The following is a 27,067-nucleotide window of genomic DNA, read 5'->3' on the forward strand; positions in this document are numbered from 1 at the left end:
ATTATATGTTTGTTGCTGTTTGCGTATTGTTGGATGGCGATGAATGTACCTGGATGCTGTATGATATCGGACGAGAAATGGAAATAAGGATTGGCTGTGCGTGTAGCAATTAGGTTTGATGGGAAAATAGGAATAGCTAGTGAATAGAATTGTTTTAACGCGGTCACCGTTTCGCCAAATTGAGTCGATAATGGTTACTGGTTGCCTAGGACAAGATCGACTTTTCCTATTTCGTATCGTCTTTGTAGGTTGATCAACATCAGCTTTGAAGGTTGGGACCTCAAATTCGTTCTCACTTCCAATCGACTCACGACATTTCTCTGTCTATACTCGGATCACTGCGGGACTCATCACGGTCAGCGTCGCGCCTTGAGTAGCTCACCACGCGTTTTCTATTCACGAGCAGTATCACGAATCCTCAACATCAAATTCCCAGCTACACCTCCTCGACACCACGACCAATCCTCACTTCATCCACTGAGTCGACTTCGACGTTGTATATCAAACTCAAATCGCAACCCGCCAACCCATACCTCATCTCGAATACTGTACACCAAGTTCCAAACACAAACTCACCATCACCATCAGCCCCAAAACCTACACCTACCCAACATGCGACTGCCTCGCCAAAATAGGAAAATACACCTGTTACCACGCGCGCTTTCCGTTAACACACCGTCCGCAATCCTCGGAAGAACTACAATCCCCATCCTCTCTTTCACCCTCACTCTCACCACTAAAACCACCTCCGCTCTCCCCTTCAAAATCTCTACTACCTGCCCCTCTTTCACCTAACAAAAAAGAGACAAGCATAAGTTCTAAACCATTGTTCCCTACGAATTCTACGTTGCCGATCCACTCCCCTCTCACAACACTCGCCCTCGCATCCCTCAACCTCTCCCAGTCCCCTGCTCCAAAACTAAACAGCTTCACGCTCAAAACCTGTCTCAGCAACCGTCACGAAGCTGTTCTCCTTCGAGAAGGTACCGCGGAAGGGAAATTCGATACCACGTGTCCGGATTTTAAGATCGTGGATCAGACTTTGAGGGGGGAGGGGGTTTGTGGACGGTGTAGACGGAGGGAGGAACGGCAGGAGGAGAGAAGAGAGATAGCGATGAGAGAGGGGAAGGAGAGGGCGGGGAGCTGGGTTGCTGATAGTGGCGTGCAGGGAGGTTTGGTTGTGGATTATAGAGGGGAGATTGTGGGTTTGGAGGGGTGTGGCATGGAGGGGTTGGAAAAGGGTGTTGGAGAGGGGAAGAGGGGTGTAAATCGTATTCAGTCCGGCGATATGGATGTTGGAGGTCATGGTTTAGATTTTGGAGGGGATGAGAGGGAGAAAAGAGTTAAAGAAGAACTAAGTGGCTTGGAAAAGGAATTAGGAGATTTGGAACGGGCGATGGAGAAGGAGAGGGAGAATAGTTGAGTTTTGGGAAGATATTTGAGAGGGAAATGTTTTGGCTGATCAAAAAAGAACGTGGTAATTGGAGGGTGGATGTGAGGTAAAGGGGTATTTCGTGGGAAGTGGTGTTTCGAGAAAGAGGAGTGTAGTGTTATTAGACACGTTAATAAATGTGCGACATGATGGTATAATAATCTAGGATGGAACACACCAAGAAAAAAGATAATGTAACATTCCGCATAATCATTCATCCTTCACAGACTCTGTTCTCTCAGCACTTATACAACACACCCTCAACCCCCCGAACCCTTAATACCATCAAAGTCCAAACCAGTACAGATTTGTCTAACAAGAACCATATAAGAAGAAAACAAACCTCATTTAACATCAATAATGTAATCCGACCAACTACTCCATAAACACGGTACCTTACACTCCACTTCATTTACACAACCCATCCCTCACTACACACAAGCTCCCGCGCCACAACAATCCTCTTTCCTTTCCGCACTCGGCCAATGTTTCCCCTGCTCACTCACATTTGCAGCTTACACGACGGTAATACCACACAGTAGCACCTCAGTGCGCCGTAATAGCAATCACATCTTCACCCCGCGCCCCCCAAACAACCTCTCTCTTCTTCCTCTCCTATCGTCGAGCCATAGACTAGCTATAGGTGCCGCGGCGTTATGCTGCAATCTTGAAAAAGAAAAACACCTCTTATTACAGAGTAATGATGATCTGCTCGTTGCCTGACGTGACTAAACCTGGGAGAGTTGAGTCCCGTTAGTATCGCAAAACACTAACAGGGTATAAAAGTGACGTACGTGATGTTAAAACTAGATTTATTTAGGACGTTTATGTTATAGACGTATTACTTCTCAAGGTATCAGGGAGACTAACTCTGGCTTTCGGAAAGTTTTCTGATTTGATTTCGACAATACCCTTTAAAACTCCGGTTATCTTTACGCTCAAACAGCGCTCGAGATAGGTAACTCCTCCTGCTTTCATATTTCAACACAGGTTTTGAGTAGAAGTTACCGTTAACTCCCTCGAGATATTACAAAACACAAAATCCTCACCACCTCCCTATCCCGAAAGAACTTCGCAGGATAATTCCAATCAAACCTCCCCACTCTTGAATATTACAAAGCACACCCCATCACTCCAACCCACCCCCCTCAACTTTCACCTCTTTTCCCCTAGACGCAAGATTAAACACCACCTCCCCCCCAAACCCCCCTCTAACCTTAACCCTCACCCCCTCGTCCCCCCTCTTCAACGAGATCATCGGATAAAGTTTCCTCCTGATGACTTTACTCTTCGCCGAATCTAGCACACATCAGCACCCAGAACCTCACATACCAGACAAGTTCACAAAATCTCGGGGACGGGGAAAAGGACTTACACAACACCACCCCATTCAGCGTAAAAAAGCACTCCTCCCTATCCCAATCAACACCACACCCCACCACATCCCCCCTCCCAAAAACCTTGCATTGGCCCGCAGGAGTATGCATTTTCTCATCTCCACGATCATCAGTGCTATCGTAGATCCTCCCGTCATCGCTATGGTATCCGATGGAAAACTGTCTGTGCCCGGCGAAATTGACAGACATGTTTGCAAACTCGCTGCACAGTCCAATCGTCACCGTTGTAGATTTCTGGCCCGGTTCGCCTTCCAAGATCGTGATTTCGAAATAATCGACGCCGGATTTGCGGGGCGGGAAGGGGTGGTTGGCTCGGAATGACATTCTGTAAGATGTGCCTGGTCGTGATTATTAGTAGAGCCCAGTTCCTCGTTGCTAGGTAATTAAATTAACTTGACTTACTTGTTGCCTCGACCTCGAGCCCGTCCGGCGCGATTTCAAACTCCAAATTCTTATCTTTTCCACTGATGGACCATGCTTCGGGTTGCACCCAAGTACTTGGTGTCGAGAATCCGTCCGAATTTGGTTCCAGGCCTCTTTCTATAAGACCATAGGGATGCTTCGCTCGAGCAGAAAAATCTTCCAGTCCCCAGCCATCGCGATCCCTAACGTTGTGCAAAATCTCTGCACGATTTGGGAAGACGTTCCATAACTCCGAGTTCTCGAGCTCAAACGCCAATTGAATGAATTTCAGCAGCGCTTCAGATGTGGAGTAATGAGGCTTCGATATTGCCTTTTCAAGAACCGATTGAATAGTGCTATCTTCGACCGAAATGACTCTCATATGCGTTGCTTGATGTATAGCAGATAGAAAAGGCCCACCAAATTCCCAGGGATCAGCTCCCTTTTCGATCATGCACAGAGCTGCTGACACATTTTCCTTGTCAAGCATTTTCTGCAGAGCGGTATAGCCGCCATCAAGTTTGATATTCACCATGGCGTCGGACTTACTGATGAGATGTGTAATGCAAGTCTCGTCGGATGTGGCAACAAGAGCTTCGAGTAACTCCTCTGCAGCCCACGCTGAAGCTGGTGATACCGTCGGCCCTGTGAATTTTTCTAGAAGAAACAACACTGATTCATGTTCTCCTGCTCTTGCAGCCGTTTCGAGACACGTCTCCGGTTGTGGTATCCCGCCTCTCGCGTGCACATCTGCCCCGCCTTCCACCAGAATTTTCACCATATCAACATCACTAGTGGCGTAATGTAAGGCCGTGGAGTCACTAGTACTCCGTACTTCGAGATTTGCTTTGGCGTCTATCAAGATCTTCACAACATCTGGGGCAGAGTAAGCTACAGCGAACATCAAAGCTGTAAACCCATCGTCTGTCCTATCATCGATGCCAAGCCCGTCAAGATTGCCTTTTTCATCGTTGAACTCTCGATTAAGAAGAAGCTTAACAACCTCTGGAGAATCATACGCTGCGTGCAATGGGGTCCAATTCTTTTCGTCATTTGAAGATGATACTCCTCCTTTGTTTAAAAGCTGCTGGACGATGTCAAGCTGACCTGCATAACAAGCAAGCCACAAAGGAGACTTTCCTTCACTGTCTACTCGATTGATAAGTATGTCAAATTCGAGCAATTGAGCTGAAATATTAAGGTTTCCACTGGCTGCCGCATGATGTAGAGCGGTACGCCCACTGCTGTCTACAGTGTCTGGAGCTGCCTTATACCCTAAGAGCTGCCTAACCGCAACTTCTTTTCCATTTTTCGCAGCGAGGTGAAGTGGACTACAGCCTTCGTCGTCAGCCGCTTCCACATCGGCCCCCATACCAATGAGCTCGGCAATCAAGTCTTCATGCTCAGTTCGAGCAGCATAATGCAGAGGTGTTTGCCCATCGCCACCTTTGATGTTGATGAGGTCCCTATTCCGTTGCAGCAAGAAGCTCGCAACGAAGGGATGCGGATGCAAAATTGCGAGATTCACAGGATTTAGACCGCTGCCATCAAGAGACGTATCGTCAGCACCAAATCTCAAAAGAAGCTTGACTGACTCCAGACATCCAATTTTAACTGCCTTATGCAACGGCGTTGAATCTCCATCGTCCAGTATGCGCTGATCGGCACCAGTAATGAGCAGGCGCTCGACGACTTGGGGATGCATCACTGAGAGGTGCAGCGGCGTGGCCTTGTCTCCATTACGTGCATTTAGGTTGCAGGATTTGAATTTTAACAGCTCTGAGACTGCTTGTTCTTTGCCTCGAGAAGCAGCATAGTGAAGAGGAGTATCGCCACTCGAGCCCGAGGCTAAATTTATGTTTGCACCCCCAACAAGAAGCCTTTGGATAACATGCGTATGACCCTCGTACGCGGCTTCAGCCAATGGAGATCTACGCGAGTTTGAATTCTTACGCTCATTAGGGTCTGATCCAGATTTCAACAAGTACTCAACCACATTTGCATGGCCATGACTAGCTGCGAGGTACAGCGCGTGGCCACGATTATCTGCCAGTGGCAGCGTGTTGTCTTGAGTCACGCGTTCTGCCGCCAATAAGCTCTTAATCATCAACAAATCTCCATGCTTAGCAGCAAAGCGGAAAGCAGCATTTGCAGTTTTGGGTTGGGTCGTTTCAAGAAGCAAGGTCAAGACACTCATGTGACCGCCTCTACTAGCTAATTCCAACGGAGAATTACCGTCTGTGTTCATCGCCTGGACGTCGGCGTCAATACTTTGCAGGAACTCCACGACTTCTGTGTGACCAAAGGCAGCCGCAAGGTGAAGTGGTGTCTCCTCGAACCGATTGCGCTTGGTCACTTCAAGGTGTGGTTCTGTGGCCATGACCCATCGCACGATCTCTAGGTCTCCGCCCAAGCAGGCAGAGTGTAAAATGGAGTTCCCATTCCGCCCTAGTTGCAGCATAACAGATGCGACTCCCGTGTCATCAATAGTTTCAGCCTGGGGCCGCACAGATTGAAGTCGCAGGAGAGTTTTCGCTACCTCGAGATGTCTGTATTGAACAGCAACGTGCAAGGCCGTGGACCCGTAGTCATCTACAGAATCGATCTCAATCCCATTGGCTAAGATGTCGTCAATTAAAGAAGCATTCCCAATTTCCGCAGCCAGATGTAGAGCGTTGTTTCCCCTCGCTTTCAGTTCCAGGAGGCGTTTCGCGACTGGAAAAACTCGGCGCTTCAACGCCACATCTAGACACGCATCTAGTTCTGCAACGTTCAACGGTGGGCGAAACTCATCAAGCAGCTGTAGGGAGATCTCCACCAATCCAAGGTCGGTAGAAACCGCGAGTGGCGTGAGCTCGTAGCGATCCGAATTAACTAAGGGCGGGATATTTGCTCTATATAGCTCATACCACTTCACCATCGCAGAAGAAGCTAAAAACTTCATGATCTGAACGTTTAGGCGTTGGACGGCTTCAGAATTTTGCCCGAATTGCGTTCTGGCTTCGAAATAATGATTTGGCCAGAATATACATGCGTAGGAGAGAAAAGAATGCTCGGGAGTGTCGGGAATCTTCAAGTGCTGGGTTTCTCCGGTCAATTCCTGGCGAATGATCTCTACGTCCTCCACAAAAATTGATATGTATTCGAGGCAATGCTTTGTGAGACTTGCGTGTGTGTGAAATTTATCCTGCCATGACTTAGCACCTCGAGCTTGAACACTATTAAAGCCTAAAAAGTCGGAAGCGCTATTGTGAAAAGGCAGAATGCAACCATCTTCCTGCTTCACAAACACGCCAGCATACCTATCCAAATCTGAAAACAAGTCTGCGGACAAATATTCGTTCAGCTGAGGAATTCTTCCGAGTTCTGAAGCGGATGAAATAGCAGCACCACACGCTACTTCTTGTTCTCGCAACGGGCGAGCCGATAGAAAAACCCATGAAAGGCAGTCCACTGCCCAACCTGTCGTCTCGGCGGGTCTAGACTGAAGGCTTGACCAAAAGTAATCGTATATCTTGACCGTCTTCCTTGGAACCATATCTATGTGTCTAAGAAGTGCAGAAGGTGCCGATATAATACCGGACCGCGAGAGGAGCTTTAGAATCATGAATGACTCTAACTTGGTGCGATTCATCTTCCATAACTTGTCACAGACCAATTCGCAGCCGGGTAACAAGGCTGGCTGAGTAGCGAAGAAACTACCAAATTGAGCTTGCAAAGCTTCGTTCCCAGGTCGATCTTCTTCCATATCAAAGATGACTTCTGCTTGTTCGATCAATTGCGCACCTTCGCGGTCACCGCTGACTACAACTTTCAAGTTAGATTCTACAGAGCTAGCCATATGCATCAACGCCTTGAATGCGTCGTTGAATCGTGTTGTTAACGCCTTGAAGTCATCAATGATGACAACAATTTGCAGAAACTTGAGATTCAATATCGCAGAGAGAAGAACGCTCAAAAGCCGAGTCTCGCCGAACCCATATTCTGAGCCGCGCTTGATGAAATACTCAATTCGCGAATACAAGTATGGTCGTTGCAACAAGATCTCGCTAATAAACGAGCACTGTAGAGCAGCTTCGGGTTTCGAAAACGAGATACAAGAACTTCTGGACAATTCGATCACGGTTTTGGTGTCATCTTTGGAGAATTCTCTTGCAAGAGAGTGGAGAACATTTGACTCGCCAAGTCCTTGTATATCAACGACCTTGATTATCGTCCTTTGGTCTGCATCGTCAACGAACTTTGCAAGATGATGCAGGTATGCCACATCACGTTTGATAAACGGTAGGCCAGTGGGTCCTTGTGGGTTTGCTTTGTCGAATGGATCGATCTGAAGTAGGAACTCGTGGCATTGAGCATTCTGGATTATCTGTCAGATTCATACTCTCAAAATTATAGCTGGGCACTGGGGGTAATCATTACGTCTTGGGAGGCACTAGCAAGTTCACGCGTCAAAAAGTCTTTAACAGGAGTGGCCCTTGAGATGGACTTTGTAGGTTCTGTAGCGATAACAACATTCTGTACCAGTTAGACCAAGAATGGTTACGCAGAGTCAAGACCTCACCTCGAATTTTAGTGATGTTGGAGGTGTAGGACTGGTGAAGTCCCGAGTTCGAAATCTTCTCGAAACACACTTGTAGTCTTCCAAAATAACAGATATCTGATCACTTATAACTGGAGAATAGAGAGTGTATGGTATCTCTTTACCATTAGCAGAATATTTTCGAAATAATGTCGCATATTGATCTGAGAGTATGCTCGCGCTATCACTTGCGTTCCAGAAAATCTTGGAAGCCCATGTCAGTAAGGGGAACGACGCATGGAAGTGATCCAATTGCCTACCAAATTTGATATTCGGAGGATTACTTTCACATATGTCCCGTCGCGTAAACCAAGAATAATCGCCTATGTAGATAGCTTAGTCTCGTCGTGTGATAAAGTACGTCAACTTGGCACCGCGGAGCTTAGAAGTCACGCGTCAATGTTTCCACCGATTCCATCTAGTATCGATGGGTCTTGAATCATCACATACAGGACGAGGTATGGAGCTTTGATATTGGAGCAAAGAAGAAGTAAGTGTGCACGTACCTGCTTTAGTATCACACCCCCAAGGCCATAGCCGATAAGCAGCAATTCATTCCACTGGAGCGGCCGTCAGATGACCTCGACAGGAAGAATATTCCAAGCTGGAGTTTCAGTGATTACCTCTTTTGAGTCTGTCGGAGAATCAGACCACTGACGCAATAGTTGAAATGCCTTCGAATTGATGTAGGAAGTGAGCGACTGGTCTGTGTCATGTACCGGATCGGGGAGGATAGCAAAATTATAAACATTGGATGTTGGAACAAACTGAGGAATGATGTTTGTTGTACTGAACGGATGATCACTGGTGTTGGGCGGACAATCTGGAACGCCAACGAGCCAAATACTACGGTTCCTTCAGTGGAAATGGAGCTTCAGTCTTCGAGTATCGACTGACCTATATTGTTTACGAATCATGGACTTTGAAGACCGCTCCAAGTACGTTTGGATGTCATCGCTGATGTGCGTGTTGTTCGATGGACGGTCATTGCTGCTAATGCTTGACGGTCTAGCGAGAGTTTCTGTCCGTTCATATGTCGACTTCGTCCGTCTCATAGACGACATTGCGTACAAAGTGTCCCGTTCAGCAGGCTGGAGGAGTATGCTGCTCACAATTTCTTGCTTCTCGTGACGCCCAAAGTATAAGGAGACAGCTAAAGAATCAGTGGGTGTGTCTAGAGTATCTCAGCCGCATCGAAATTGGCAAATGCTGAAACGAGCTCAGGAAGGCCTAGGCATCATTCGACGAAGAGGATTGGAGCAGACCATGACAGTGACCTCGCCACCATGCAGCGCGACCTTCACAAGACTGCACAAACCCAGGCCAGACTCCCTCGGGTATGCGCATTTGATTATTGATTTCTTTGGAGCGGGCCCTGAATTACCCTGCACTGCACGGCGACGAATGAGACCACGAGAGGAACCATGCCGCACGAGGCTGCGGACGGGAGAAGACCGTTTCTGGAAGTATAGCCCCCACTAGCCCTCGTGGCACGGAAATTTAGCAAGAGAAAGATTGTCTTCTCACGCGTGCTTGGCTGAAATGTATGAAGTGTTTCCCGGTCATAGGCACTAGGTAGGAATGGTTGTCTATAACGTTGATGTGATTCGTTTGAGAGATAGGTGTGGTTGACCTGAGATAGATATTGAAATGGAGAAGAGGAAATAGGAAAAGAGGGGGGAAATGGCCGAGATCGTCGTGTCATGTCCTCTCGATGCCACGCTGAGCATTTGAGCAAGCTGAGCCTCCTCACGTCCGCAATCGTTCGCCATTGTGGGACGCCTGAGCGCCGTCAAGTCTTTTGTTGTCGAGTAGGTCGTCGAGGAGGCTGTCTAGACATCTGCAATTGTTTGCTTTGGCGGAATCCCGCTGAGTGCCGTCAGATCTTCGTTGTCCAGAAAGTTGTTGTTGACTTTGGCCGATTTGGATGTTTTGCGAGGAGTGAAGGCGGGAGCGCTGATGGTCCTCGTCCCGCTCAGTCGGCGGTAGAGCCACTCAGCCCTAAATCGCTGACCGCCCTGGGCGGTGACTTTGACCTCGGCGGTCAATTGCCGGTCTTGCTTTTTCTGCCGCAAAAGGACCGACGAGTGGACTTCAGTGACAATCCCCGTCGGCTGACTGGCATTCTCGCTCAGGAAGAGCCTCACCCCGTTTCGTCTTCCAGATCTTGGCCCTCTCCACGTCGCCCCCGTCATGAGCGCCGCATCTTCCTGCGTCGTGCTCGTCGTGCGCTCCCACAGCATGCCGACGCTGGTGCTGGCGCCAGCAAAGCTCCCTCCTGCCATGGCCGACGCGTTTATGGTGTTTTCCACTTGTCTTTCGGACGATCGGTATGTGTATTCGCCATCGGGCCAGAGGTCGACCACTTCCGGGTCGTGATAGGGGCTGCTTTGAGCGTCGAAGAAGTTGATGATCAGCTCGACTTCGCGAAAGCGCCGCTGGCTGGTGAAGCCCAGGAACGAGCTCTTCAACAACACCAGCGTGGCGGGGTCCCCTCCCGGCGTCAGAGTCCCCGGCACCACATCAGTGACTTCGACCCGGAGAAGCAGGCCCGCGCAGAAATCGTCGACGATAAACCGGTCTTCAGCCTCGTCGGATTCGTGAAATCGCGTGTCGTCGCGCACTGAAACGAACTGCACCAGAGCCACGTTGTCGGGCTCCTCCGCCGTTTGCAAGGGTTGATTGTGGGCTTCCATAGTAATTTGGAAATGAGGGTATCTGGCGTTGCCGGGCGATGTCTTTCAGACTGTGGTTTTTGAGATTTTAGGAGCAAGAAGCGGGTGCTGGTGCTGGGAATATGCGTCGTTATACGTTAAATGGCAGGTAATGCAAAGCGAGGCTGTAGAACCAAACCGCAAAACCCATACGGAGTATTGTTCCTGGTTTCTGTTCCCATCTGGAACAAGTAGGTACCTCCGTAGATCCAGCCAGGACGGCGAGGTGACAAGGCTATGACAAGGCTATCTCTCTCCAATGCATCATGCACCTGTGGGCATCCAGAATGATACATACCGTCCCAGATTTTATAATCGACGCTCGTACATGCGCCTCAATAAGCGGCGTGTCGAAGGGTTCGAAGGTTCCGAGTCTTCTGGTCACGCCTGCGACTTGCTGTCAATCACACACTCAAACCACCTCGCAACGGCCACTCAATGCCATAGCTCCGCATATTGTATACCTCATCCTCATCATGTCGCAACATGGACTCAAGGCCGGCGGGAAAACCCCCAAGAATGCCGTCCATGGCTCCAGAAAGAAGTCCAACCTGATAGAAATGAGAAAGAAGACGACCGAGGGCTTTGCCGAAATCCTAAAGCTGGATGTGCAACATGACTTGACAAATCAAATGCAACCTTACCTTAAGTTTCTTAATCAGAAGGGGGACTCCGACCAGAACATACTTCACTACATCATCGGGGACGTGCCGAAATTTCAGGCGGACGATGAGATGTCAGAAGAGTCGTTTGAAGATTGCGGTCAATCTGGGCAGCTGAACGAGTCATTAGAAGATGCCCTCGAAGGGTTTGAGGAATCTGATTACGACCAATCTATGCCCCACAGAAGGCTTTTCGAATGGGTAGTGATGAAGTGCGTCGAGCGACTGACCGAGCCAAATGATAGTTCCCTTACTCCGATGCAATATGCGATTAGTTCGGGACGTCTGCAAGTGGTGGACTGGTTCCAGAAACTGTTACTTCCTGATAAGACGCTGAAGGGTTTAGAGCCGGTCTCCTGTGCATCGCTACAATCGAAAGATTGCAGCTTCAGACTGGATCCAGTATTCACGGAGCAGATTCAGCTTGCCAATCACCCATCTGATCATAGCAGTGCTCCCAGTGGGAAGAATGAAGTTTGCGCTCATAAAATGCTGGCTACGGCCCCAGGAGAATTAGACAAGATCAAGAGTCGAAACGAGACAATCGCCAAGACGCTGGTAGATCTGATGGAAAAATCAAAATTGCTGCATCTGCTGCTTAAAGACTCCCAGGTAGATTCTAACCTCGCCACGTTCGAGAGTCTTGTAGATTGGTGCTGTCAGGAGAAAGAGGAGCCTCAGGAGGGCGTCCATAGCACTCAAGAGCTAAACCCACACAAGCCGACAGAGTTAAATCAACCGTTACCCGTAAAGACTCAGCCGCATTTATATCTGCTTGAAAAACGAGACGAAAAAGGAGAGACTCTTCTTCATTCTGCCGTGAGCCGATTTAACCAAGCTGAATCGGCGATGGATCCTCTCCAGAATTTGGTACGCATGATCGAGTTGCTTCTTGAAAAACACCCACAAGGAATTTATTCTTTGATCAAGAACGTGACTCCGTATCAGGTTCTCATCATGGGCTGCATGGTTGGAACTCCTTCACCCGAGCGACGCTCGGTCGAAGAAATGTTCAAAGAATGCTGTATTGGTAACATTGGTCAAAAAGGCAAGACTAGAAAGACCAGACGTCAACGTTTAGACTATCTGTATCCCGACAAAAGAAAAGGTATGTGCAGTCAAATGTGGTGTGATATACCTTACACACCGGGTGTGATTTACCTATTTGTTCTTGAAGCTCACAAGTAAATAGAACGAAACATTGAATTTGACCTGAGCGCCGTGCGGGAACCCATCACCGCAGAGTGGCTCGATCACTTGGATTTCTGCAACATACAATACGAAACGGTTCTAGAGTATCTCCGCCTCCCACCAGTCCCTTCAGCACAGAAGCATTCATCAAGCGCCTCTGTCACACAATCCAATATTTTCGACAGACAAGGATACTCAGATGTGTACGCAAGCGTATTTGAGTGGCTCAAAGGAAAAGGCATCTGGAAAATCTTTCGCGTCAGGGTAGACGATATATGCCCGAGACCACACGGTGACAGCTTCATCGAGGCAGCTCTCTCTGGATTCCAGCTTGATGAGTTTGACTGGAGGAAACTTGATATTGGCAGCGATACTATTATTAACGGTGCTCCCGATGTGAAAATTTTGAATTTGTACTGGAGCGGGAGTAGATCGGTTCTCCAGGGATGGGCGTGTGAAGACGGGCTATGCAGACTTGAAAATGTGAGTGCATTCCAACTAGAGTAGGCTTTTCGTAAGGTGATCTGACACGTGGAACTTCTAGCTCGAAAAGATTAATCTAATTATATACATGGTATGGGTCATCCCATTTTGTATGTTGCCGGCAATTAAATATGCTAAATTGTTTTAGGGGAACGACCGCGAGGAGGCTCTCAACCAATATGTGGAAAGTTTCATTCAAAGGCTCACTAATCGAAAACCGGGACTTCAGATCTTTCCCCGACGGGTCTCGTTGGACACAGAAGGCAACAACAAGGACCATGGAAAGGGTTTAGGTGGATCATCAGGTCGGCCTCAGTAAGTTCCAGCATAGGCTGCCTTTGTAAGGGAGCTTCCAGGAGCTTATCAGTACTAATTCTTCATGACAGGCACCTATGGCTAAGCGAAATGGATGGGTTCAATCTGAGTCTTGACAACTACACTTTCAAGGATGCAAACAACAAAAGGATTGTGCCAGAGGTCAGAGTTGCCCTGATCGATGATGGGGTTTCAATAGACCACGGAGTTGAAGATTTGAATACATCAAGGCAAAACGGGTCAAATAACGGAGGAAGAAGCTACAGGTCCAAATACAAAGTCGCAGGCGGAACCTCATTCTACGAATCTACACTGGAGGATTCTGAGTTTCGGCAATATTTTGTTGGTCCTGGTGGACATGGCAATACTATGGCCGATTTCATCAACAGGGTGTGTCCTAACGTTCGACTCTTCGCGATACGAGTCAACGATGCAGGTAGAAACACCACTGGCGCGAGATTTACTGTAAAATCATGTGCTGAGGTATTGAACATCCTAAACACCATCTAATACACACCACTAACATACAATCAGGCCATAACCTGGGCAGTAGAAACCTGCAAGGCCGACATCATCTCCATGAGCTGGTCCTTCCAATCCGACGCACAAGCCAAGATCAACCCCGACGACGTCCAGCTTTTCCGCGAGGCAATCGGCAAAGCCATTGCCCAAAAGAAGATCCTCTTCGCCTCGCTCCACGATCAAGGCTCCACCCTCGACTACAAAACCTTCCTCCCTATGGGCATCCAAGGCGTCATCCGCATCGGCTCCTCAACCAGCTACGGCAAACCCTCAGACATGAACAGCGACGGCTCCATCGAATTCGCGCTACCTGGCGAGAAAGTCGAAAATCACGCTAGCGGAAAGGAAGTCACTGGTAGTTCTGTCGCTACTGCCATTGCTGCGGGTTTGGGCGCACTTATCATATATTGCGCAGATGTGGCGAAGGCACTTGGTATTGATGTCCGTCGGGATCCGCGCGACATGGAAACTATGAGACTGGCGTTTACGAAGATGGTGCCGGCGGAACAGCCGAAGTGTCCGACGCCGTATACGGTGTTTCCGAAGGTTATGCCGTTGGATAAGGGGGCTGAGAAGGCGAAGGAGGAGTTGCAGAGGATTATGATTAATCTTGGGTTTTAGGTTGGTTGGGAAGATGGGAGTTTGGCGAAATAGAGAGAAAATGTTGTTTTAGTGGGCGTCTAGGTTCGATTGTACGGTATTATGTGGTAGTGTTCAGGGTACATAATCCTTTTGCATCGCGGAAGGAGTCTGTACAAGTTGGTGTAAATGTAGAAGGGGAGTCGGAATAAGGAGACTATGATCGAGGACCTAATATCTTAATTACTAATACTTTCACACAGTAGAAAGATAAACATTTGAGTTAATTACAAGTTTGTAATCACGGTAGTAGATGACTAAGTAAAAGTAAGGGGGATACATAACTCGAGCTAAATAGTAATCTAGATGTAATTCCAGCGCTCTTTGGTTAGGCCGAGAAGCTTAGTTTATTAGACTATATGGCCGATATATTAACTTTACTTTTGTTAGAGAAAAGTAAGTTTATCTGAATGATACCTGTAGTCCACGAGTAGATAGTGGGAAATCCCGCGCGGGAATGTCACGTGAAAACTAAGTGCCTAAAGAAGGCGGCGCGATGCCGCATAGGTGGGGAAGTGGGGTAGCTCAATGATCTGGGGAAGCACTACTATTGCGCCATAGCTCCACCGATTAACGTCGTACGACAACGACAATGTACATACCCAAATATAAACATACTTCCCAACTCAAATCCAATTTCAGATGTACATGATTTGAATCAACGTTGAAACTCCGAATGCTTTCCTAAAATGTCCTTCGACACGATCCCCATCCTCGACCTCTCCCTCTCCAAAGACCCCTCCACAAAACCCGAATTCCTAAATCAACTCCGACACGCTTTAATCGAAGTCGGATTCCTGTATCTCAAGAATGTTGGGATAGCAGAGGAACTCACGCAGGCTGTGATACGGGAAGGCGTTGCGTTTTTCGATTTGCCTATGGAAGAGAAGTACTCCCCCTTCCCCTTCCAATTCTATCAATCTAGTTGCTAATATCTACCAGACTCGCAATCGAAATGAAAAACGCCCCCTCATTCCTAGGCTACTCCCGTCTCGACGCCGAAATCACAGCCCACACAACCGACCACCGCGAACAAATCGACCTCTCGACCGACCACCCCATCCCCTCTCCCTCCGACCCCCCGTATAAAAACCTCTTTGCGCCAACGCAATGGCCGTCGCCGGCTTACATGCCGCATTTCAAAGCCACATATTCAGAATATATAAACCAAATGGGCGTCATAGCAGCCTACTTCACAACTCTCATCGCCGAAGCAATCGGTCTCCCACCCACCGCCTTCGAAAAATACTGCGGCGGCGAACAAAGCCATAAATTGAAGATTGTAAAATACCCCGACCTCGCGGAGCTTGGACTTGACGGCGAAGGCCAGGGCGTAGGTCCGCATAAGGATAGCATGTTCACATCCTACCTCCTCCAAGTAACCAACCATAAGGGATTACAAGTACAAAACCTCAGCGGGCAATGGATAGACTGTCCGCCTATACCAGGCACGCTCGTCGTCGCCATCGGACAGGGTATGGAAGCGCTCACGCAGGGCGTTTGTATGTCGACCACGCACCGCGTGCTTTCCCCGCCTCGTGGCCAGGGCGCAAGGTTCTCGGTCCCGTTTTTTCAGGGCGTGAGTTTGGATGCGGAGTTTGAGGAGCTGAATCGGGAGGGGATAGGTAGGGTGCCGGAGGAAATCAGGGAGTTGAGGAGGGAGGTGGTGAGAAGGAATGGGGGGAGACTGGATGATGTGGAGTTTACGTTTGGGGAGGGGGTGGGAGTAGGACGTTGGGGGAGGCGACGCTGAAGAATCGCGTGAAGAGTCATCCGGATGTGGGGGAGAGGTGGTATCCGGAGATTTTGAGGGAAATTAGGAGGAAGCAGGAGGAGGAGAGGGGTGGAGAGGTGGAAAAAGACCAGGGTGGGAAGGTAGGAGGAGAGGGGAATGGGGTTGTTAAGGGGTTGGGGAAGGCGGTGGAAGCGCATTAAGTTTTAGATATGGCTGTGAAAGTTTGAAGAAATATACCTCTGCCATCGAAGATTAAGACTTTGCTAACTATTTAGCGAACTATAAATTTCCGACCCCCGAATCGTATCATCCCTCCAACAACCAATCACAAACGCTCCTCTACTCACTTTCCTACTTAGAGAATTTCAAACGTCCTATTCCCACATGCCTATCGCAAGAAAAGTAACTAGTTCTTAGATCAATTACCTAACTATCTTTTTTACCCACTCTAACATCCCCCCCTTAATCACCTAAACTTTCTAATTCCAAAGTATACATAATAACATAATCCCCCCTTCCCTTCCCTTCCCATATACCCAATCTCCCCCCATCCCCCCTCCTAAATCAAACATTAATCCAGCTTCTCTCTCGATAAAGATAGTTATATCTTTACGACTTTACTCTAGAACTTTTACTCTTGTTTGATTCTAAAGCGTATTTTTATACTATTTAAAGGTAAGTAATAGAATAGGCTTTAAAGTTATAGGTAATCGTATTATGAGAGAAGTGAGTAATGTGGCTTTTATTATTAAACTGGTTGGTTTTTGTCGATATAGAGAGGAGAGCCCCTTTACTCTCGCTTAAATGCCTATATTAGTATGTATACCCCACAATTTAATATCCACACCTCCTCACCACCTCCTTTCCTACTAACCCATCCCTCAAGCCCCTATTCATCCCCCATCCATCCATGTCTCTATCCACTACAAATGAGAAACTCACTCACTCACTCACTATATCCAGCCCTTCTATCCTTAGGGACTTATCTACTAAAAAAAAGACCCGAGACGAGAAAGAGAACGAGGAAGAGAACGAGAACGAGAACAAGAACGAGAAATAGAACGAGGGGGTGGAATTGTTGATGTTTTGGCCACGTATAGTAGCTAGTCTTAGCACAGGATAATATTATGTGGCGATATATTGAGATATGTAAACTAAGTCGGATAGTCATTATTAGTTTTAGATGGTTACGATTGATTAGTGGTCACAAATAAGTTGAAAGGTGGGGTTGTATACATGTCGCATGTTTATATACAAGTCCTCGCATACCAAATTTCACATAAACCTTTAGTCAAGCACATCAAACCACGCCTCAAATATCATAGCCACACCTCGAAATAACATCACCACTCGCTATAAAATATTTAAAATCTCGAATTCTTTACCCCATCTCTAAACACCCTCTCTCTAACTCTTAAACCAAACCATCTCACTCCTTCCCCCTCCACCCCCATCAACCCATCATCCCCCTGCCACCACATCAACCCCTTTACCAAACCATCAAACCATTAAACCCAAACAACGCTCTAGCTCTAACCGCCCATCAAGCCCCAAAGCCAAAGCCAAAGCCAAAGCCACCACCAATCCAACGCAAAAGAAATCCGGGTATCATCAGTAAGCAATATCCAACGCCAATCTATAGCGTCTAACTAATATCTCTCATAAAAGCAAAAGGAAATTCGTAAAAGGCAATAAAGAGAAGAAAGGAAAGAAGAAATCAGAAAAAAGTCCATCGAGACATTTTGCCCTCCTGTTTGGAACTGTTCGGAAGCGATAGTGTCGACAAAAGAGGATGAGAAGGCGACAGTGCCGGTATGATGTGAGGTGTGCGATGAGGTTTAGGTGATGAAACCCTGCTGCTCTGTTGAACTATCGATGCGTTGAGACGTCGGCAGTGTTGTAATATGTTGAAGTTAGACATCACCTCCCTGTCCCCTCTGTCCACAAACAAACGCCTCGAATTCATCCTCATCAAAAAACCCATCAAACCCCATACTCGCAGTCTCATTCCCATTACCCGTCTCCTCTCCACCCCCCGTGTGCTCGCCAACCTGTGTCTCTACGGTAGCAAGCTCAAGTTTTGGATCCACGAACGCGTTGAAGTCAACGAAATCCTCAAAACGGAACGTCTCTCCATCATAGCCTGTGTGTTGGTGAAACTCTGCGTTGATGTGGGTGTCAGAGAAGAGATCGGTGTGTGTGGTTGTGGATTCGGGGAGTGGTGTAGATTGGTGGTCTGAGGGTGGAGATGCGAGATGGGATCTTTGGGTTTGGTCTTGGGTTGTGGGGGCTGGTTGTTGGAAATGTTGATGGTCATCTGCTGGTGGAGTGATGACTTGAGTTGATTGAATCTGGTTGTTTGGAGTCGCTGCAGAGTATTGTTTCTCCTGGTTGTCTTTGGCTGTAGCCGCGGATTGAGTCTCTGGAGATAGAAGAGCGCCAGTCTCATTGTAGAGTTGCTGCTGTTGGTGTTCCTTACTTGGGGATGTGACTTGGGTCGGTGGGCTTGCAATACTTTGAGCCTGGTGGCAATATTGTTGTGGTTGAATCTCGCCCGGAGTTCTAATTTGCATGGCTTGCTGCTGCATGTTTCGAGCTTGGAAAACCTGTTGTTGTTGTCGATTCCCGTCAAAGGAAGTGACCTGCGATGTCTGACGTGCGACCTGTTGCTGTTGTCGATTCCCGCCTGGAGAAGTGACCTGCATGATCTGGCGTGGGAAGCCTTGTGCCCTCTGGGCTGCTTCGTAAAGCTGTCGCTGCATCTCAATAGTCAACTCTTTTCCGACGAGCATCTGCGGATTGAAGGAATTCTGAGCCATTGGAGGAGAAATTAATTGCTGTTGCATCTCCATGGTGAGTTCTCTGCCGACGAGATGATGTCCGCTTCTGCTAGAAGATTGCGACATTGGTGGAGAAAGCATGTGGGAGTAATCTCGTGGAGATTGCGGCATTGGAATTCGTCGCGGGTAGGGAAGTCCTGCTCCAGGTACATTCGATGGACGTCTTGTTCTTTGTGGCCCTGCGATTCTTCCAGATGGAGCTGGCGATTGTGCCTGTAGATCGCCCTGGTATTGGACTTGATTTTGCGAGCTCTGCATCTGCTGGTTCAATGCTTGCCATTCTCTTTCAGTTTCCTCGCGGTCTTTCATGACATCGAAGTTACTTTGAGGGATGTTCGAAACGTCGTGACCAGTAAAACCGACTGTGCTATTCTGTGGCATATGTGAATCATTGTTGTATCTTTCCAACGCGGCTTTCAGCTCGTTTTCGTTGGCAAAAGTGTTGTTTCCGTACTGTTGAGGACCATTACTGTGATTCATCGAGGCAATTGGCGCGTGCTGGTTTAGATGCCCTGTTGAAAAGTTGTTAAGTGCGAGATTTGCTCTTGAACTTTCCTTTGGAGAAATTTGTTGCCTCTCACTAAACTCCTTCCAGTTTCTTTGGTATTCCGCAGAGCCCAAGATGTATTTGGCTTGAAACTTGGTAAATTCGGTTTGACGGCCCCGGTGTCTCCATCTAGGCCATTGCTCTTTGAATAGTTCGGCAATCTGCTCATTATTATGGCCCTCCCTGTTTCTCGCAAAGACATAGTTTGCCTGCTCGGGCGTGTACAGTTTGGTGCCCGTCATTTCGAGCGAAAGTTGGAGCTGGTGGACGATCCAGTAAGTTGTAGATATTTGGAGCGATATCGATTTGCGGGAATTTCTGATTCGAGATCGTGTAGAGGTTTGAATGGATGGAAGTGCGAGACTTTTCAGGTGCGTATTTGTAGTTAGTAACGGTTGTTGAAAGCTTTATGTGATAGATCTTCGTCAAGGTTGAGCAGAAGCTGCTGATTGAAACTGTAGATCGAAAGTTGTAAAAGTTCTGGAGTAAAAATTCGAAACCGTCAAATTGTAGACCGTCCGATCTTTTTTCAATTGAGAGGGCTGGGGATTTCGGGTGTGAATGCTGCCGAATGTCGAAATTTTGCTGGGTGAATAATTAAAATGTGGTGCGATTAATTGAAGCTGAAGTCGTCGGAATAACCAAAATTTGGACTCGAGGCCTGCCGAGCTTGCTGAATCAGCGCGATTCCGAGTGCCGCTCTGCTTAGCAGAATGCCATGGAGAGCTCCATTCTGAAGTTTTGATTTGGTAGTGATTGAGTGTTAAGAATTCAGTGTTTAAACTGCTTTAGATCGGGGTGTGTTGAATATTTCGAAGGTGTGTCAAAGCAAAGAGGGCCAAGCAACTCCGATGCAACTATACATTTGGCCCTACAATCAAGGTTCTATCATCGAGATCTGATTGATGCTGTGAATGTGCAAGAGCGACCGAAGTTGGATGGCACTAGTCTCGTTGACAAGTAAACACCAGCCAACGGACACCGCCGGTACCCTTTAATGTCACCTCAAATCAACGAGATTAATCACCATGAAATTGAGAGTCTCCAACCGACATGAGAAGCCAATTCTGGTTGCCAAATCTTTCAAAGCCTCTATGGTGTGAAGAGCTACGCCCTCTATGACCTATCCTGTGCCTTTTCAAAATCCAGGGCAAGAACGCTTAGAGCTTTCTGGTGCAATTGAATCAACACCACGACAGTGTTAGCCCCAATGATTGTTTTAGTACTTCTTTCGATGCTGTCATATCCTGTGAGCTGCGGGGCCGAGCCGGACTGCTACATCGTTTGTAGGTTGGTGTAGTGCCAAGCAACTATTCGATATCAGTTTTAGCACATGCTTCATCCCGGACTGAGATCAATAACTCCTCGAATATCGACCATTAAGAGTTGCCGGATAGATTTGTTTTGAAGAAGATGTACTCCGGCTTTGTTGTTTGCTTCGAGGCTGGTAGTTCGAGGGATGGTGAGGACGAGAGCTGTTAAATAATACTCGAGTGAGAACACATTCCAAAAGCCACAACAACTAAAAGAGACCATTCAGAAACTCATTTGCGGCTGCTAAATATGAGGATATCCTGAACGGGCCTTTCCGTATCGTTCGAGGTGAACATTACCCCTTTGTCGATCCGGCGACATGGTGACGACCTCACCAGCGCCGGACAACTTCGTCGGGTTGACATCTCGAGCGTACAGGTACGATAATTATGCAATAAAGGACATTTAAAACCTCACATACTGAACACTAAACATCACAAGACAGCAAATGAAATCTGTATATCACATTCTCATGTTGTTTCGAGGAGAGTCGCGGCCGAGGGAGAAAACGCTTAAATAGTGAGCCGAGCCCATTCACAGCAACCAACCATATGATTCAGGCTCGCGAAGGATGACAAAGGTGAAGGTTGTGGTGAATAATGGGGTGAAGTGGATAGGACGTCAGTGAGTTGTAGTTCAGATGAACGAGGTGTAGTTGAATCAGAGAGTCTGCTACCAGAGACTAGGATCCACCTTTTGCGCTGTTCCGCCTCTGGACTGTGCCCCACAGGCACCAGCCTCCTTGATATTTGGCAAAGAGTAATGAGGTAGGTTCGAAAACTCAAAATCTCGTGATTGCTGTAGATTATATGAAACAAATCAGTCATTGCTTGGCTGTGTGCATGTGAGTATTTGCTGAATAGTCGCAATACTATTTGTCCACATTCAGGAACTACTAGCATTCAGACTTGGAATTAAAGGGGATCAGAGCCTTATTCAATCAACATATCTCAACAACCAGGGTTGCTGCAATATCCTACTCTCTACGAGTCTCATCGGTAGATAATCTCAACATCACCCTTCGGAAACTTCCTCAACGCATCCATAATCTTCGCATCACCCATATTCCTCTCTACAGTAATCTGATCAAAACAGTGTGTTCCATCCGCATAATCCCTCAAACTATCTCCTAGCCGCTCTTTCCCGCTCACTTTATCCGCCAGCTTCTGCGCTGACACCGCGTATTTATGCACACGATAAATCAGACCCTTGATGAGGCCGAACTGTATGAATCTGCGAACATCGACAAAGTTGAGAACTGCAAACCCTTGATCGAGATGGAGTTTGAGCCATTCTTTGAGCGTGCGAGACGTGCAGAGAGTGGTGAAGAGACGGCATAAATAGTAGTTTGAGAGGCGCGGGCCATTGATGTAGACATAATTGGCACATTCATCTTGCATCGGGGTGGATGTTATGAAGGTATGTAGGCTAGGTGTTGGCGCGTAGATGGCTGAGAAGAGGAATAATGGCAGAAGAATTATGCTGTCGTAGTAGAGAAGATGTTGGAGTGCTAGTTTGGTGAGTGGGAGGGATGTCGATGATGTTGCTGCTATCCTTCGAACATCTTTGATGCCGTCGATGTGAGGAAGAATGCGCACCATGGTAAGATCCCATGTATCATCAATGATTGAGGCGAACTTCATTTTCGATATCGGAACGTGCCATGACTTTATTGGTGGGGGGGTTGTGTATATTGGGAACAACTTCATGTTGATCGTGTTCGCGTCGTCTGTTCTTATCAGTAAAATACTTTAAGAACGGCCGAGAGTACTTACCGACAGGTATCATACACTCATTATAATTATTTAAGTCCTCCTTAATAATCTCAAGCAACGCAGCTATACTTCGTCTCCCACCCTCCGTCTTCTCCTGACTCAGATATTGATTCTGAATCTCCATCTCCGTAAACGTACTCGCCAGCCTCCTCACAACGGCTTCATAAGGCGTCTTATCCACCTCCACACCAATCACAATCCCAAAATTGAACATAAATTCATTCCTCTCATACTTCTCATCGTAGATACAGACTGGGTGGCCGAGAATACGGTACTTGTTGTCCGGACATATCATGGTCACGTAGCGGTTGCAAAACGCTTGGCGTGGAATGATGTATTCTCGCATCGTTTCGAAGGAGAATAGAGGGGTAGTCTCAACGTCTGGTTCAGGGACTAGGAAGCCAGGTGGCGATTGATGGACTACTTTCGTTCCTGATATTATTAGGTAAAGTCAAGCGGAGGTGGTTGAGTACTCACCCTCCTGTGGGAGGAAACGCGAGAAGAAGATTCCACTGATCATGGTGGACTCAATTCATGGTCATCAAGGCTCCTCTAGATTCAATATCACCAAATATCGCATTCTTCAAATCTTACATAGGACATCAGCGTTTGTCCAGCCGTCCAAGTGGCTTCGTGAAAACATACAGATGAAGCGACGACGATGCAGTTCGGAGGACGTTCATGAGGTCCGGCTCCGAAAGTGGATACGTCAGGGTGCGAAGACTAGCCCCATTTGGGTCATTAGCCGAAGTACCTTCTGTAAACTTTTTTCAACGACATGTCGACCGAGTGAGAAATGTTCAACAATGCAAGTGCATCATTGAGCATTCCTGAATCTCACTCTCTTGTTCTCAAAATTGAGATTTTAAGAGCGCGAATATGGCTTGACCTCATATTTCTATACTTGTACGACGATATTTTAGATCACGTGCAATTTTTGGTCCGGTTTTCTACTATTACTTTTCTAAATTAGAAGCTAGATACGACGGATAGATTGGGAAGATTTCTGTTATTGCGTTAGAGAAATAGAAGACGTTACTTTTCTAGTATTTAAGAGCGTTTTGTCCTTCGAATAGAGCTTCAAACAGATTTCTTTTGGAAAGAGCACCGAATTCATTTCCTTTCTGTTATCAAAATATCTAGATTTCTTACAATCAACGATACTTCCGTCAGTGGCAGATAAGATGCCTCCCACAAACGGTATGCACCTCCTGTCGTTTCTCAGATCATCGCTTACACTTCACAGCCCTCGATCTCCCTCTCCTCCGCCAAAAGCCATCCTACGAGACACTTGTAAACTCACTCGAAGCTCTCACAATTGCTCCGTCAACATGGTCGGAGTCCGAAATCTCGGCTCTCGCAGAGGAAGATGCAGCAGGTATACCCCGTTACCTCACCTCGATCCTGAGCAACGCTTTCGATTGGCTGCAAGATCAAACGAGCGAGAAAAGTCACGGTTTGTTGGCTGAGGAACAGAAAGAGGTCTTGTGGAATCTAGCTAGTCAAAGAATGACCGAAAGATGTGGAAGGAGTGGTAAGTCAACCGTGTGAATGATGAATCCAGTACTAATCGTGTTCAAGCACAAGGCGAAATTACTCGAACGTGGAGAATTGCTGCAAATGGGGATCACCCAGACATGGACCTCGTAATCCGCGAACCTCCATTGGTACGCACATCTCTCCATCATCAGAATCCGCGCGCAGCGCTAACACATTGTGCAGACCGGAGATACTCTTGGTTTCAAAACCTGGGGCACAGCATGGGCAATCGCTCAAAAGCTCACCTATCTCAAAACGGAGCTCTTCCAACACCTCCTCCGGGAACCTACCTACGTAAATTTTACAAACGAAAACGGCGAGACCTTCACACAAATCAAGCGTAGAGATTCGCTAGAGCGGCCTCAAATTCTCGAATTGGGGTCTGGTACTGGATTACTCGGTCTCGCGGCAGCAGCCATATGGAGCGCCGATGTCATCGTCACAGATCTCGAAATCATACAAGAAAATCTCGGTTATAATTGTTTTCAAAATATGAACATCATAGAGAGTAGGGGTGGGTATTGTGCGCCTGGTGTTCTAGATTGGACGGACTTGGAGAATTCTGAAGTTACTGTTGCAGACAATGATGATAAATTCGAAGTAAGCCCCATGCCCCCCCTTCTGAGCCTATTCACTAACGGGTTCTCAAGCTGATCATGGTCTCCGACCCCCTCTACGACTCCCACCACCCCGCTCTCGTCGCCAACGCAATCCGTCATTTCATCAAAGTCGACGAAGGTTCAAGGGTCTTGGCTGCTGTCCCGAAGCGCGATGCGAATACGAGCAGGATGGTGCAGGAGTTTTGGGAGTTGATGGCAGGCAATGGATTTTTGCTGATTAGGGAAGAGTCGGAGATATGTCGTGATGATTGGGGGAATGATGGGAATGAGGTGACATGTGTGTGGGGTGTTTGGAGGTTGAGTTAATCCGTTGAGGAATGTTACTAAGAAAATTTTGGAGGTCTTGTTGGAATAGAGCATAGATCTGTTTTGAAATTGGGTGCGGAATATTTCGCAATTGTTTTGTGCTACATAAGATCTCTTAACAGTTACTTCTAGATGAGAAGGGTACATTCTTCAATTCGGCAACGCTACAAGCTGGCTAGAATTGTACATTTTCTAAAAAGGGTTTAAACACCTGAAACCATGTTTCTCAGTGGATACACAGCTCAATTCCTTTCCCTATCCATCTGACCGGTCTTCATTCGCATGTTCTTCACAAACTTGTTATAACAGGCCCTCGATCAGGAATCAGAATTCAAATCCACGTCACCACCTCCCCTTCAACCGTACCCTCTCAATCTCCTCCCACAACCTCCACCATCAGCCACCTCCCCTCACCTCGTCCTATTCTTCATACACCTCTTACACCACCTCACCGAACACCCCCCACACTGCATAACAAACCTCTCCATCTGCACCTCGCAGTTCTCACACTGCTGACCCGTCCCCTTCTCATACGTCCAATTCACATCATGCTCGCAATGTTGACCCCTCAAATTCGCCTTGATCGCATTAATCTGCTCGTCCCGACTGACTCCTGGCATAGGGGCTTCGCGATCCGCAATGGCGGTCGCGCGGATGAGAAGGTTGTTTTCGGTCCAGAGCGCGCATTTGCAGTGTTTCCAGGGAGTGCCGCACGGGTAGCACCATTCGGTGCCGCAGCGACATCTGGGCTTGTTAGTGGGAACGTGGGGAGTTGGAGGGGCAGGAGGAGGGGGAGGGGGGGATACCTCATGTGGTTGCATCCGAAAGAGATCTCGACCATGGCTTTGCAGGAGGAACATTGTTTCCAGTGATTTTTCTCTGCTAAGGCGAGGATCATCTTTGTTGTTTCGTCTTCGGGGCAGAGACCTTCGTGAGCGGGAGATTTGCAGAGGGTACAAGTTTCTGTCCAGCAAGCGGGGCAGAAAGCTGCGTTGCTTGTGGTGTCAATATGCTCTTTTTTCAAGAAAGCCGAGCAGGTCGAGTTGGCGCAGTATATCTTATCAGTCGTATCGTACTCGAGTTTTCGTTCTTCGAATTCGCGGATGAGATCTGAAGTTAGGAGCAGTCCGACGATTTCGGGAGTGAGTTCGTTCTTGCAGCATCGTGGGGGGAATAGTGTTAGGTCTTTGAATGAGTGGGAGAATAGTTGTTGAAGGCAATCGCGACAGTAATGGTCTTCGCAGGAGAGATCGACTACATCGTAGGTTGGAATGTCTTCGTAGCAAACGCAACATCTTGTAACCTTCTCTTTACCCTTGTTGCTCGTGTTTCTTGAAGCTGCCCAAGCGGAGGACTCGGCAACTTGTTGGTTGATTTCTGCATTCTTGACCGAGTTGGAGTTTGATTGAGATACGATGGATGTTTTGCTAGTCTTGAACGTATCGTCCGACTGGGTGGAACTTCCTGAGCTTGAAGCATTCGAAGACAACTTTTCTGGTGATGGACAACTTGCAGCTGCTTTGGCGATCGTGCTGCTGAATGTAAGACTTGGACCCTTATCATTCTCTTCCTTTGCAACTGTTGTAATAAGAGCTCTGACTATAGCATTTGCCGTTACTGGGATACGTGCCGCCTTGATACGTCGAGCCTGCTCCAACCCATTATATGTAATAGTACCCAACGGATCAAGATGAGCAGCAACTTGACGATCATTGACGAACTGTTCACTCTTCTTCAATTCTTGCTGATACAACAACACGGCTAGTTCAGAATCCGATGCAGAAGTACCTGCCCGATCTTTACCCTTAGCACCACTTGCAGCGAGCTCTTCCGAGTCTTGGAGTAGAAGTTGTAGGATTAGAGCAGCTGTGGCATCATCAATACCTTGAAAAGCGGGAACGATTCTTTGGACGGCCATGGTTGGAGCAATACTGGGGTCGTGTGCGAGAAGATAAGATCGATATCGACCCTGCTAAATATGAGCAAATCATTTAGTCCAGCACAAGCTATGATGAACTTACGGGCAAAGAAAATCTCTGTCTGTCAGTAGCC

The 27,067-nt window shown here is 47.5% G+C and overlaps 9 protein-coding genes across 9 annotated transcripts; 4 read left to right on the top strand and 5 right to left on the bottom strand.

Moving 5' to 3' along the window:
* Positions 1–190: 190 nt before the first annotated feature.
* On the top strand, positions 191–1,423 carry GLAREA_08516 (uncharacterized protein; the record flags this gene model as incomplete). The annotated part of the gene is made up of 2 exons (XM_008090560.1): positions 191–244; positions 806–1,423. 2 exons carry the CDS (start codon positions 191–193, stop codon positions 1,421–1,423), a joined length of 672 nt encoding a protein of 223 aa, XP_008088751.1.
* A 1,138-nt stretch (positions 1,424–2,561) lies between these two features.
* On the bottom strand, positions 2,562–8,877 carry GLAREA_08517 (Ankyrin repeat-containing protein; the record flags this gene model as incomplete). The annotated part of the gene is made up of 9 exons (XM_008090561.1): positions 2,562–2,731; positions 2,808–3,167; positions 3,232–7,591; positions 7,654–7,749; positions 7,796–8,017; positions 8,074–8,136; positions 8,320–8,373; positions 8,437–8,659; positions 8,711–8,877. 9 exons carry the CDS (start codon positions 8,875–8,877, stop codon positions 2,562–2,564), a joined length of 5,715 nt encoding a protein of 1,904 aa, XP_008088752.1.
* A 768-nt stretch (positions 8,878–9,645) lies between these two features.
* On the bottom strand, positions 9,646–10,509 carry GLAREA_08518 (uncharacterized protein; the record flags this gene model as incomplete). Its single annotated transcript, XM_008090562.1, has 1 exon — positions 9,646–10,509. One exon carries the CDS (start codon positions 10,507–10,509, stop codon positions 9,646–9,648), a length of 864 nt encoding a protein of 287 aa, XP_008088753.1.
* A 305-nt stretch (positions 10,510–10,814) lies between these two features.
* GLAREA_08519 (Subtilisin-like protein) lies at positions 10,815–14,321 on the top strand (the record flags this gene model as incomplete). Its single annotated transcript, XM_008090563.1, has 6 exons — positions 10,815–12,297; positions 12,382–12,863; positions 12,925–12,954; positions 13,012–13,178; positions 13,250–13,661; positions 13,713–14,321. The coding sequence occupies 6 exons, from the start codon at positions 10,815–10,817 to the stop codon at positions 14,319–14,321; spliced, it is 3,183 nt and encodes a 1,060-aa protein (XP_008088754.1).
* A 707-nt stretch (positions 14,322–15,028) lies between these two features.
* GLAREA_08520 (Clavaminate synthase-like protein) lies at positions 15,029–16,274 on the top strand (the record flags this gene model as incomplete). Its single annotated transcript, XM_008090564.1, has 3 exons — positions 15,029–15,228; positions 15,282–16,065; positions 16,107–16,274. The coding sequence occupies 3 exons, from the start codon at positions 15,029–15,031 to the stop codon at positions 16,272–16,274; spliced, it is 1,152 nt and encodes a 383-aa protein (XP_008088755.1).
* Positions 16,275–17,987: 1,713 nt separating this feature from the next.
* GLAREA_08521 (uncharacterized protein) lies at positions 17,988–19,703 on the bottom strand (the record flags this gene model as incomplete). Its single annotated transcript, XM_008090565.1, has 1 exon — positions 17,988–19,703. The coding sequence occupies one exon, from the start codon at positions 19,701–19,703 to the stop codon at positions 17,988–17,990; it is 1,716 nt and encodes a 571-aa protein (XP_008088756.1).
* Positions 19,704–21,767: 2,064 nt separating this feature from the next.
* Positions 21,768–23,070, bottom strand: GLAREA_08522 (uncharacterized protein; the record flags this gene model as incomplete). The annotated part of the gene is made up of 3 exons (XM_008090566.1): positions 21,768–22,504; positions 22,551–22,982; positions 23,028–23,070. 3 exons carry the CDS (start codon positions 23,068–23,070, stop codon positions 21,768–21,770), a joined length of 1,212 nt encoding a protein of 403 aa, XP_008088757.1.
* Positions 23,071–23,734: 664 nt separating this feature from the next.
* GLAREA_08523 (S-adenosyl-L-methionine-dependent methyltransferase) lies at positions 23,735–25,015 on the top strand (the record flags this gene model as incomplete). Its single annotated transcript, XM_008090567.1, has 5 exons — positions 23,735–23,750; positions 23,797–24,084; positions 24,132–24,217; positions 24,273–24,689; positions 24,740–25,015. 5 exons carry the CDS (start codon positions 23,735–23,737, stop codon positions 25,013–25,015), a joined length of 1,083 nt encoding a protein of 360 aa, XP_008088758.1.
* A 568-nt stretch (positions 25,016–25,583) lies between these two features.
* GLAREA_08524 (RING/U-box) lies at positions 25,584–26,933 on the bottom strand (the record flags this gene model as incomplete). The annotated part of the gene is made up of 1 exon (XM_008090568.1): positions 25,584–26,933. The coding sequence occupies one exon, from the start codon at positions 26,931–26,933 to the stop codon at positions 25,584–25,586; it is 1,350 nt and encodes a 449-aa protein (XP_008088759.1).
* Between the last annotated feature and the right edge of the window lie 134 nt (positions 26,934–27,067).

Source organism: Glarea lozoyensis (genome assembly GCF_000409485.1).
Source record: "Glarea lozoyensis ATCC 20868 chromosome Unknown GLAREA9, whole genome shotgun sequence".
NCBI classification, from domain to species: Eukaryota; Fungi; Ascomycota; class Leotiomycetes; order Helotiales; family Helotiaceae; genus Glarea; species Glarea lozoyensis.